Consider the following 12,151-nt stretch of genomic DNA (forward strand, 5'->3'; position numbering starts at 1 on the left):
AAAATGGATATTCAGCAGGACATTCAAGTTGCTCCAGAAGACTGACATCTGCTAGGGATGAGTGGGCAGGCCATGTACTTGTAGATTGGGTCTTTTGTAGATCAGGTCATACCATTCAGACTCCAATCAGCACCACTTTTGTTTTCGGCCATTGCTGATGCCCTCCTACATGTCATGTTGAACAATGATGTGTCATGGACAATCCACTATCTCGATGATTTCTTAACAATCCCCCCTCCCCCTCCCCCCAACTCACCAGAATATGCAGCACATGCTAGAGAGGCAGGCCTCCCTTTGGAACCTGAGAAGACTGTAGGCCCTGCAACCGCTCTGACCTTCTTGGGGGTTGAGTTAGACTCAGTGTTACTCCAAATTAGGCTTCCAGTAAACAAACTGGCCAACCTTCAGGAATCTCCTCTTATCTCTCATTGAAACTCTTTTCCATGCATGCAAGCAAAGTGGCTCATGCAAGCTGCCGACTCATTGACCTTTCCACCAAGGTACGCAGGCCAGAATTCTTCATTCGACTCAATGTTGAGGCTTGCTCCAACATAGAGTAGTGGTACAGTGTTGCTGTTGTTGTAATCTTGCCGTTTTCAAATTGCACAGGCACACATTTCTTGTTTGAGATGGCGGGATGACCAACGTCTAGTGGTACACCTGATGCTTATGGTGTGCAGAACATCTTAGTTGGTGATAGCTGAGTACTGGTTACTCCTCTAACATCTATTCAAGGCCAAATTGCAGCAAAAGTAAGACTTTATCCCTAATTAATGCTGTACTTTAGTGAATTCAATTTAAATGGATTATCAATACCAAGTTGAGTTACAAGTTTTTAAAGAAGAAATAAAAGAATTGGTGCTCCGAGACATACACAAGTTTCATGGGAAGTTCAGCTTGCTAATTGATGTAAAAGTATGTTCAATGGAAGAATTGGAAGATGAATACCTTCAACAACAAAATTTTCTTTGGGATATTTTGCTGATGCATGGTAAGCAATCAATGAAGAAGTGGCTGGTTACGCAGCAAGATATTGAAGTGATGTACAGTACAAAATTCCTTTTGTGGTGTGATGATTGTAGTGATGATAGCCAAAGCCAAAAGCAACAAAGAGAGACTAGCCCTGCATCCCCAAAGCGTGCAACCAAAGAAATGGAGGTTGACACTATTTGTGCTGAACTGAAAGAATATTACGCAAGGAGAATTACAGTTAACCATAATTTTGTCTCTGGGCCAGAATGATTTCTAATGGGCTACAAGACTGAGCCACCACAAGTTCTGATGGTTGTTGGACATGGTGGTACTAGACCCGAGTAAGAAATCTTTTGAAGAAACAATTGCAAGCATGGTGGCTGCAGTTACTAAAGCAATGAGACCGAAGGTTCCTCACAGTATCCCTTCTGAATTACAGCCACCTAGAGGATCAATTATTCAGTTCCTCAATGGGAATTTCTCTTAGAAACACACAGAAAATGTTATTCACAGCTGGAAAGCCTCAAACAGCTAATCTGTTATTGACTAAAGAGAGCTTCAGGAACAAAAACGTTGTATTTCGGAGACACTTAAAAAATTAAGTTGAACTTGTCATTATAGTAAGAGTATATAATGGGGAGGAAGAGTGCCTAACTGCACTATAGGCTGTGAAAAAATGAGCCCGTAAAGCAACCCGCATATCCTCATTTCTTCTCGTAAACCTGACTGCTGTTGATTGCTCAGATTTAACACCTGAACATTTTGATGGATGTTCGGCAAGGAATCGCAATGGCTGAAATTCCATCTAGATGTGTCACTTTCGCTAGTAGAACTGTCGAGGTAGGGGATGGGACCATGACGAAATCTCGACCATGACAAAACCTGTTTGCTTTCCAGGTTAGCTGCTTGTGTCTGGCTTTCTCTTTGTACAACAAGTTCCTTTGTGCGATGTGCCATACTTTTCTTGAGTAAACCGTTCTTTTAAGCAGTAGTCAAGTACACAAAGTGCACCCACTGCTCTTATAATTGTCACTAATTAACCAAAATCACCGAGTCATTTGAACGATGCCATAGGGGCTCATTTTTCACAGTGTATAGCACAGTTCAACACTCTCCCTCCCCATTATATACTCTTGTTATAGTAAGAGTATATAATAGTGATAATGTGTATGAATGATTCACATAACTGGGTAACTATTTATAAATAGCACCGTTCTCTATCCACTTCATATAATCTAATGGGGTAATCCAAGAAAAAGTACTGTACACAACAGTGTCAATGTCATAAAGCACTTGCATTTCTGCTTCCATAGATTTCATTTCCAACTTCACCTTTGAAAATATCTCCTCCAAAGGATTAACAGCAGGAGAATATGATGCTTCCTCGTATGATCTTGTAGCACAGTATTCCTTCAACAGACAGTGCACTTATCACTGACACATGCTCACCTCTGGCCAACAACTTTTGAACTTTTGCTGAGACTATACCCTTCTTTCTTGATAGTATCCCACTGATCTATCCACGTTTCATCCAGAAACACTAGCATTTTTTACTGTACAGAGAAATATCAATGGTATATTGGGCCAAAAGAATATCTTCCTCTGGATGGCATAAAGCTTCAATTTCTGCTTAGTGAAGTTGGTCTTCTGCAGGAAAGTACAGATGATGCTCTCTACCACATCCACACCCAGCTTCATAATCTTAATTCATTTCGAATTTCTGTAAGGTGCTAGGCTGTTCCAATACTAGATATGATAAAATACTTTACTGGAATTTGTTAATTTTTCTCCATTGGATATGACCATTTAGTAACTGATCCTGTGCACTCAGATCTTTGGCATATCCTAAGAACAGTAAACTTGTCAACGCAGAGGTTTCTGCTACATCTCTTGTAGACCATTCCCAAGCAATTCTTAGCCCATTCACTACTGTTAGCACTGCTATGAGATGGCTGGCAAGAAGTCATTCCCGGCAAACTACAAATCAGCGTATGCACGTACTTAAGGCACATGTCTACTAAATAAACGGAAAGATTACAAAAACTGCTGTACCAATTTGCCGCTACCTGGAATGGAGTTTCAATACTGGGAGCTGTCATAGAAGTACCACCTCAAGCCACTCTTGCATCTGGTAATTTGGGGGTGTGGAGCCTACCAGGATACATCATGGTTTCAAAGGAACTCTCAACCAGGCTCACGTCTCTGTCAAAGAACTGGTTCCCATAGTCATCACTGTTGTGATAAGGGGGCAATGATGGATTGGTCAAGTTTTCTCAGACAATAAGTCACTTGAGAGACCAACTCACAAGTTGTTTATACATATCGGCATTCATAGTTCACCATAGGAGACAATGAGTTGTGCTCTGGTCTGTGGGAATTTCCTGGTTTGAACCACTCGGTAAGAGGCAGTCAGTGATATAGACGCATTTTGGACTTAATAGAATCAAGAATGACATATCATATATGATGCAAATTTGGATGGCTGCTGATGTTACTGCTGCAGGTTAGTCTTGTTCCATTGGTTTGCCTAGGAGATAAGTTGCGCTACCAAAACCATAGCTTCCAGATAATTAACAATTCCAGTTATTGTACCTTAGTCGGATGGCTGCAGGTTCAAGGCTACCCAGGTCCAGTCATGGATTTTTCTCCTTTCTCCACCTTTTTAAACACACTTTCTGTAACAACTTTAAACAGGCTGTAGGACCAGGTGTCCTACAGACCTTCAGCACTTGTGCAGTAAAGCCTTAATAATAATAAAGCTTGGATGTCCTCACTTCAGCGCATGTGAGCGTTGCTATGCAGTTAGGTTACTGTGGAGATAATGAGTAAATTCCTCCAATTATGTGCTCATGTGTAACTGATAGTACACACTTCTTGTGCAAGTGCTACTTATAGTGGATAAAAACTAGTTAAATATTATATTGCAAGTTAAAGGCTGGGATCAGAATTTTTGACAAAAAAGGCTGAGTTTCAAGGTAATGCTTTCTTTGTACAGTAGACCTTTATCGATCCATACCCCTAATAAAGTAGATGACTGCTCAATTAGAGTATTTCAAATAACACTGTACGTTCTATTAGAGTATTTTATGTCCAAACAATTCACTTGTATATCAGTTTGAGACCATCAAAGTTCTGATAACTGAGGGTCTGAAATATTATATAGTATTACAAAGAAAATCACTAATGTCCTGAATATTTTTTATTGTTTTTCAATAGCAGAAATTTCTGCTGTTTCACATTATGAACCTCACATGTACACTGTAAAAGGCAGGTAACTATTTTATAATTTATAAAAATGTTTTTTTTTTGCATATAGATATTTTACTATCAAAAGTGATGTATGTAAACTGAAACATAAATACAATTACATTACTTGTGAAATTTGTGCTTTAAAAATGTCCGCCTATCTGAAATAGGTACATCTCAGAGGAGGTTGATCACGTATCAAACCCATTCAACCCCGCTATCTCAGTATTAGGGCTGGGACGAAGCTACGAATGTTTTATGGGTTCGAAGGTTAAGTAAACTTCGAATTATAAAAGTATCCTTCGAAGCTTTGTAATGCACTCATAGTTTACGAAAGAATTACAAATAAATGTCGTTGCCTTTATTGCAGCTGCATATTTCCCTTGCGTGATCAATGTTTGTCTCTTCGCAATCAATCTTCGTGTGCCACACCCACTATTAAATCATCGCAGTTCAGCTTGCTACCATAGTTGCAGCCTTACAACACCTTATAATGTGCATGGAAAATGTCCTTTTAGCCATTACTTGGTGTTTACCTATGCATGATTGCAGTACAGCGGACACGCCCATTTGCAATCGATCGATCACGTCATTCAGTACTGTTGCTATGCACTTTCCAATTGTTTACAAACTTATTAGATAGAATTAGAAAGATAAAACTTAAGAAGGATGTGCATAAATACAAGAAAACCTGTAACTTGAATAAGCTTTGAATGCTCGAACATTTTATTAGCGAATGTTCGAAGGTAAATTTCAATATTCATCCCAGCCCTACTCAGTATCGATCAAGAGTTTTCAAATGTACAAAATAGATATCAATTCCAAGAACTCCTCTTTTAACTATACAGCACTTGTAAGGCTTCTCAACTAAAATTCAACTCGTGTATGTGACAAAAGGACATCATAATAAAGATTTCAATTTCAAGTGCCATATTTGGTTGTGTAATTATATGAAGTAAAATATCATAGGGCTATGACATGTGACCAGTTTGTGACCACATGTCTGGATTGTCAAGTTTCTACTTTCAGCCTTCAACTAAAATGATAACCTGGTACTACAATATTAATGTTAATCCTTTTTGTATTTATTTTGTATAGGCCTTGGCAAAAAAGCCTTAGGGGTGCACTCGATTAGTAAAAATGTCTATATATCACTCAGCTCTTTATGTACATACAATAAGTGGTTGTGGGTTTTGATTATTACATTCAGAGTTGCTATGTGAAAATATCAGAACAGAAACATATAAACCAATTACCTGCATTAATTGTATCTTTCCTTCAAACATACATGCAAAGTATTCTGCACTGAGAGCAAATCCTGAGATGGAGCCATGGAAAGATCGCTCCATCTCTTGTGTCTCATCTCCTGTTAGCAGAAAAGTACACAGTAGAATGATCCAAGAATACACTAAAGCGTCCTAGTCCTTATTCTAAATGTGTGTACACTAGTGTAAATGGGACTATGGATAAATGTCCTGATTTGCAAAAGAGGTATCCACATATCAGGGTGTCCATTTTGTAGTTCCAGTGCATGCCCACTCTGCAACTGCTGGACAAGCCCCTCCCACAATACTTACCAATAGAATAAATCCACGACCTATCATTCATACCAACAGCAAAATGGTATGGACCCAAAGCAAGGAAACTTGGTTCACACTGCACTTCAAACTTCATCGGAACTTCCTAAAACATGCAACAACATATAATGGACAAACACAGATACGGACATACCTCTTCCACATTGTTGACGATGGTGATCTCTAATAGGGATGTAAGGTAGGCTAGTCTTGTACCATTAGCATCTCCCAGTACTGGTAGTTTAGTGAGGTAGCTCAGTAGTGTACCTGTAGAATGTATTATAGCTTAATGGTTGTACAGTGTAATGTAGCTCTTAAGAATTACATGTAGAGAGCACAACATCACTGATCATAATAAGAGCTTTCAAGATACACTGTACCTATATAGCATATAACGCTAGATACATTTCAGTTACAAATAGTTAAATGTCATCCATACTGTTACAACTCCCCTGACCAGACCCTCAAAAATAGTGACACTTACCATCCATTGTAGTGATACTAAGTATCTGACCATCATCTGTCCACTGTAACCGGTCGAGCTTGCCTGAGGGTGACAATAGCGTGCGTAACAAACTCAGGGGAGAGTACCTACCATAGCCTTCATCCACATTAATGATGTTGTAGACATCTTTTAGTTCAACAAGATCATGTATTTTAACACTAGAGGAACAAGACAATAATATATGTACAGTGGCTAAGAGTTACAAAATTGATCAGCCCTTTAAGAAAGATTGGATTTTAAATTAATGGCCAGCAGCCAAGTGCTATTATAAACACCAGGTTACATATATCTGTGTAATACAGACAACTTGGGACCAACCAATTGTAAAGGGTCAGTTTATGTTTAAGGAATACTTTGGGACCTTGACAGGTTCCAGTGTACAGTGAGAACTGTTCTACATAGGGACAAAATCCTTGTGATGTTACAAAGCAGGTGGCTACACAAAGAAGGGATTTTCAAGTTGGTTTGTTAAGACATGGGACTTTGTCATATAGCTGGTATTGTACAGGTAATTGGGGCTAGCCTAACGTGTCTTTGTATGTATAGTATGCTCATATATGAGAAAACAGTTAAAAATATATATCACATTTTGTTGCAACTTCATCTCTTGTTAGATAATGTGAGCAAACTTGGTTCCAATACTAACTTGGAAAGATGACATACTTATGAGGTTCCTCATGGGTTAAACTATGGTTAAAAGTTTGAAGTAACACATCTCAAGTCTTATTAAGAGCCTTCATGATATTTATTAGTAGGCCCAATTAGTACTGTTAAGTGAACCAAATTCAAACTACCATACAGTAAAAGTATTAGCACCTACTAAACAGCATTGTAGAGTATTATCAGCAACATTCTGTAATGGACTGGGGCAATTTAACCTATTACAATACAAGGACTGAAGCACACAGTTTCTTTTTTTTCTTTTTCTTCACAGAAATATTGTGATAGAGCAACGAGAGCAAGCGTGAAGATTGACTGCTGTGCTTTTCCATGGTCAATATGTACTGACCTGTTGTCTCCACAAGTAGCTAGTTGGTTAACATGGTGACATATGGTGAGGTCTGACAAGTGGTCCTTGTGATTCCTGACTTGAAACTGCTCCTGATGGGAGAAATAAGTGAGAGCAGATGTGTGTACATACATCCCTTCAACCAGATTTATTTTGGCCAAAGTTTACTTACTATGTAACAAAATCATAGGATTAGAGAAGGTTTCATCACACATCCACAAGTACACACAAACACACATAGGCATGTTCCCATGCAAGGTCTATACACACACCTGGCTTCAGTGACCTTCACATACAATATACAAGTGCTCCAAGCCAGTATAGTCTCATGACACAAACATGAGCTGAAATAATCTGAACAACTTCCAACCTGTCTCCATGGTATACTAGGCAATGCTGCTACATCATCATATAGGTCATTATACTCATATGAACTACACACAATGTATTGCGTGTGCATACACAAGGTACAGGCCACGTGTATGTTTTTTTCTACCGTACACATTAAGGATATGCCACTATACACAAACAGACACATTACAATACACATAGCAAAGCAAAGCATATGCAAAGCCTTCAACAGCTGTGTGGAAGATCATAGCTATATTGCCACCCAGGGTAAAACCCTAGGTATCATTTTAAGCCTTGTTACATCACAAGTAGAATGCCGCAAATTGCATAGCCATAGGACAGATGCTTCGAAAGTTACAGTGCTTTTTGTGCAAGGTACGTGTTGTTAAGACTAAATCCAGTTTTCTGGACTATGTGGGTTTAAGGGTTAAGGTGGGACACGGGTATTTGGCTCTCCAGTCAAGTGGGTAGATTGGAATAAAGTTAGTAAAGCAACTGCAACAGTCATGGGGCATTGCTTAAACTTGCTAGCATAGCTTGTGCACTAGAGGTCAGAGCTCCGGTCTAGTAATTGCACGCACATCACATAGGCACATACTACACACATACAGACAGACAGACAATACCTGTCCTATGTCATCCTTGTTAGTAGAGATAACCACAAAGTAGCCATTAGAGAAGCCAATCACAATCTTGGTGGCATCAAACCTGGCCCATCAGTGAACCACATACACAAACCACAAGAGATACAGGTGTGTGTACTACACATGTGTAACACTCACCATCTGTAAGTTACAATATCTCCATATCTGTTCTGTAATAACACAGTGTAGTCAGCACATTACTCAGGAGCATCATATCAAGTGTATTTACCGCAGAATAATGTATGTGTGAAAACATGCGTATGTGTGAAAACGTACAAGAGAAAACACCACACGTTTGTACCAATGGGCTCTTGATCACACAGTAAAGCATAGAGCCAAGTAAACTGAAAATAAACTATAAGTACAGTATCAGTGTAACCTCACTTAGTGGCCACATCTTTAATAAGACCACCTGATCGGTGTACTGTGTGACCTCATAGATAAGACCAACTCATTATCGAGACATTTTTTTTGGTCCCATAGCTAGGTGGCCCTATTAATGAAGTTTTTATGTACTCCCAAGTATGCCCTAAGGTATCATGTACTTGGCATTGTGAAAGGGCTAGATACACACAGATGTACAGTAGATACAAATATGAATATACATTTTAAGATACAGACCTTTATGAAAAGGTCAGCTTTACTAAAAGGTACATTGATCACTAGTATCTTACTTACCTGAAATGCTAACTCAATGGGGTTTTCACTGTTGTCAATATCATAGATGTAGAGGGTCTTATGAAGTATCACTCCACTAACCTGTGAGAAAAGAGGTGGATGGGGTGGACAAGCATACAGTGGGGACCAGTGTAAAATGGACACCCTGGGACCAATACTAGTGTCCTGATTATCAAGGCATCCTAATTTTCCAGCTCAGTCTATGAGTTAAGTACAGTACTAAGTACTTTGGGGCCAGTATTCAGGTTCCGTACACATATATATATATACAAACAACAGTAGGCATTCCAGGCTGCTGGCTGCTACATATTTGGCGGGTCAGGTGGCTGCATTTGAAAGGTACATAACTACTTTATAAGCACAAAATATGGGAATCTTATCACATGTCAACATTCCCATTTTTATTAGGGTAAACAAATTGTATTGAGATCCTTGAATTACACCTCACTAGTAAGAACACTTCAACATGGTCCCAAGGTGTACAGAATAGATGTACTGTATTCATAGACAAACACTTACAATAGTTTGCTGAGAGCCACCTCCTGCCCCACTTGGTGATGAAAACTGCAAGTGAGATGGCTCGCCCCTCAGGCTTACCTAAGATGATGACCACGTACACCCATTTTAATTACAACAGACAGCTCACAGATTGCATGGTATCTCCCTCAGCATTGCTAATGGTGATGGTACGATCTTCTGACCCCAGAGCTAGCAGATTCTAAAGACCACAAGTGAAGAGTGTACATAATAATAATAATAACGAGCAAGGTACCTCTTTACTCCAGGCTCCACAGAGGATCCTCTTTGTATGCTTCCCAAGTATCTGAATTTTCCTACAGGAGAAAAAAAATAGTCACCATACTTTTATATATATCTATATAGCCCAAACAGAAGCCCTACTTAAATAGAAGCCATTCTCAATTTCAATGAATTTTTCAATGCGGGGATGAACTTTCAGGGGATGAACTTTCACCTCTCTAGCGTATATCTACTGACACATTGTGGATGTAGCAGTATTATAGAAGTTCTTTACTCAGCAGTACAAAATTGTATGGAGTTACTTCTATGTGCCTGGTAAATCCTATGCTGAGGCTTCCTATATTTGGAGAGCTTAAGTTACTGTCAAGCAGAAACATTTAAAAACTCACAGGATAAGTATTTTCTCACACTTTTTGAAACTACACATACAGTAGCTCTTGATCATGTGGATAGCGTAATACCTAGCAGCTGATGCTGAACAAGCAAGCACATGCAGAAAAGCAATCAAAAACCCCAAGCTCTACCTGTGGTGTGTGTGAATATAGTCATTTCCATAGTGTTCATCAGCCATGTAAACTTTGTGTGTAGCTGCTTGCTGGCTTCTGATTAGTGATGGCCTGCCTCTGCTGGCCTCTGTAACAACACTTGGGAAGCCAAACATGTGGGTGATACTCCATCTAAATAAGTACCAGGTGTTGGATTTGTCTTAGCAAGTCATGTATTGGAGAAAGGCTGTGTGACACGTATGGTATAAAAGGGGCTGAAAGTGATGGAAAGTGTGCTGCCATATTTCAAAAACAAGAAGTCAAACAAACTACATACATAGGCATGTCTAGACTTCATGATCATGTTTGTCATCGGAGACTGTACATTGGAATTCTATTTAGTGTGGATCAAATTGTACACAGCAAATTCTCTTGGGAGCAGGGCAGGATTAGTAATCTATACTCACACATATGCAGGTACACTAGCTACCACAACACATTACCGTCTAGTCCTGTGATTGTAAATGTGCAGATTTCCCTTCAGGGTACCAAGTGCCAGTAGTTGTGTGTTCAGTGACCACAAACAAACAGTCATTGAGTCCCTAGTGAGATGAAACAACCAACACACATGCTGTAATGTAACACCTATAGCTAGTATAAGACACTTTACAATATATGTTCAAGACGAAACACAGTGGGATCAGTTGGGTACCATTCACTGGGCCAAAAGTGTCCTAATTATTAAAAAAAGTTCTGATTTATCAGGTTGGATATGTACATGCATATAGGTATCCACTTTCAAGTGACCACATTGTTTTACTGTATGACATTGATGTTGAATAGTCTTTCAGAGGAGGTCGGATGCGCTCTAAACGCTACCTAAATATATTACATTGCTTTATTTGGTGTTTCATGTGACCCTCAATAGTCACAAATGATGGGGTTCACTGGGGTTTATCAGATATTCAGAACGTGCTTCACGTAAGCTTCAAGACAATGTACTTTAAAAACACTTGAAATCTGGGTGAAATTAATAAGTTGCGGTTTGGTGTATACAACTTCACCGGACTTGTCGCATACATGTACATATTCTATAAATGGAACAATATTGATTCACTGCATTACATTGAGAACGGCACCTGACTTTTGTGTAATGTATTTTAGTGATACTTAAAGTGTGCCCAACCTCCTCTGATAGTCTTTGTAGCTCTACATGGAGGTGTTGGTTGAGGAGTGCCTTTTAAAAGGGTCTCTCTTTATCCACAAAAGACATGATAAAGTAGTCTACAACACAAACTCACTTCACACCCAAGTCAAGTGGAGAAACATCCAATGAGTGAGCACTCCACAAATAAAGAATTCCTGCAAGACACACATGAACTCTTATAACATCTAAGATCACTATTGTCACACTGGGACACTTAATCACTTCAATAAGGAACACATAAAACTTGTTCTTTAGAAGTTCTTAATGGCAAAAGTGATGTAATACTGAGATGAAGTACAAACTTACCTGATTTGTCTTGTATAGCTGCCAGTAGTTCACCATCTTTGTCCCAGTCTAAAAAGGTGCACAGCCTATATATACAAAAGCACACACAGATACTATAGTTTATAGTGTTAATGGCTAGAAAATATTACCCAGGCAGAGTGAACTGTGACTTAAAATCTCCATGTCTGTCGTAGATACTCACCACCTTGTTAATGCTATTACAAAATACATACATGAGCACACAAACCATCACACACACACACACACACTATTACTATACAGCATACCCAGTTACAGCTACAAGATTTCCAATGCTCCTCTGCCAAGCATACTTCAACCTGCCCTGACCATTCACATCAACTGGGACCACCAGTACGGGCTGGTGAGGTGTGTACACCATTATTGCAATAGCTTAATTTGCTAAATAACGCCC

General features: G+C 39.2%; 1 protein-coding gene across 1 annotated transcript in view; it reads right to left on the minus strand.

Annotated features, from left to right (window-relative positions):
* Nucleotides 1-12,151, minus strand: part of LOC136268954 (WD repeat-containing protein 19-like) — a 32,680-nt gene that overhangs the window by 20,286 nt on the left and 243 nt on the right. Inside the window, exons 2-18 of the mRNA XM_066064428.1 lie at nt 12,006-12,097; nt 11,868-11,933; nt 11,740-11,804; nt 11,528-11,588; nt 10,730-10,828; nt 9,755-9,815; nt 9,629-9,700; nt 9,502-9,579; nt 8,983-9,063; nt 8,443-8,474; nt 8,287-8,368; nt 7,310-7,401; nt 6,391-6,458; nt 6,280-6,342; nt 5,950-6,062; nt 5,796-5,901; nt 5,475-5,584 (exon numbers count right to left, since the gene is read on the minus strand). Coding sequence (XP_065920500.1) covers nt 5,475-5,584; nt 5,796-5,901; nt 5,950-6,062; nt 6,280-6,342; nt 6,391-6,458; nt 7,310-7,401; nt 8,287-8,368; nt 8,443-8,474; nt 8,983-9,063; nt 9,502-9,579; nt 9,629-9,700; nt 9,755-9,815; nt 10,730-10,828; nt 11,528-11,588; nt 11,740-11,804; nt 11,868-11,933; nt 12,006-12,097 — 1,341 coding nt within the window. The remainder of the gene's footprint in view (nt 1-5,474; nt 5,585-5,795; nt 5,902-5,949; nt 6,063-6,279; nt 6,343-6,390; nt 6,459-7,309; nt 7,402-8,286; nt 8,369-8,442; nt 8,475-8,982; nt 9,064-9,501; nt 9,580-9,628; nt 9,701-9,754; nt 9,816-10,729; nt 10,829-11,527; nt 11,589-11,739; nt 11,805-11,867; nt 11,934-12,005; nt 12,098-12,151) is intronic.

This window comes from Dysidea avara, chromosome 10 (assembly GCF_963678975.1).
Source record: "Dysidea avara chromosome 10, odDysAvar1.4, whole genome shotgun sequence".
In the NCBI taxonomy this organism is placed as follows: domain Eukaryota; kingdom Metazoa; phylum Porifera; class Demospongiae; order Dictyoceratida; family Dysideidae; genus Dysidea; species Dysidea avara.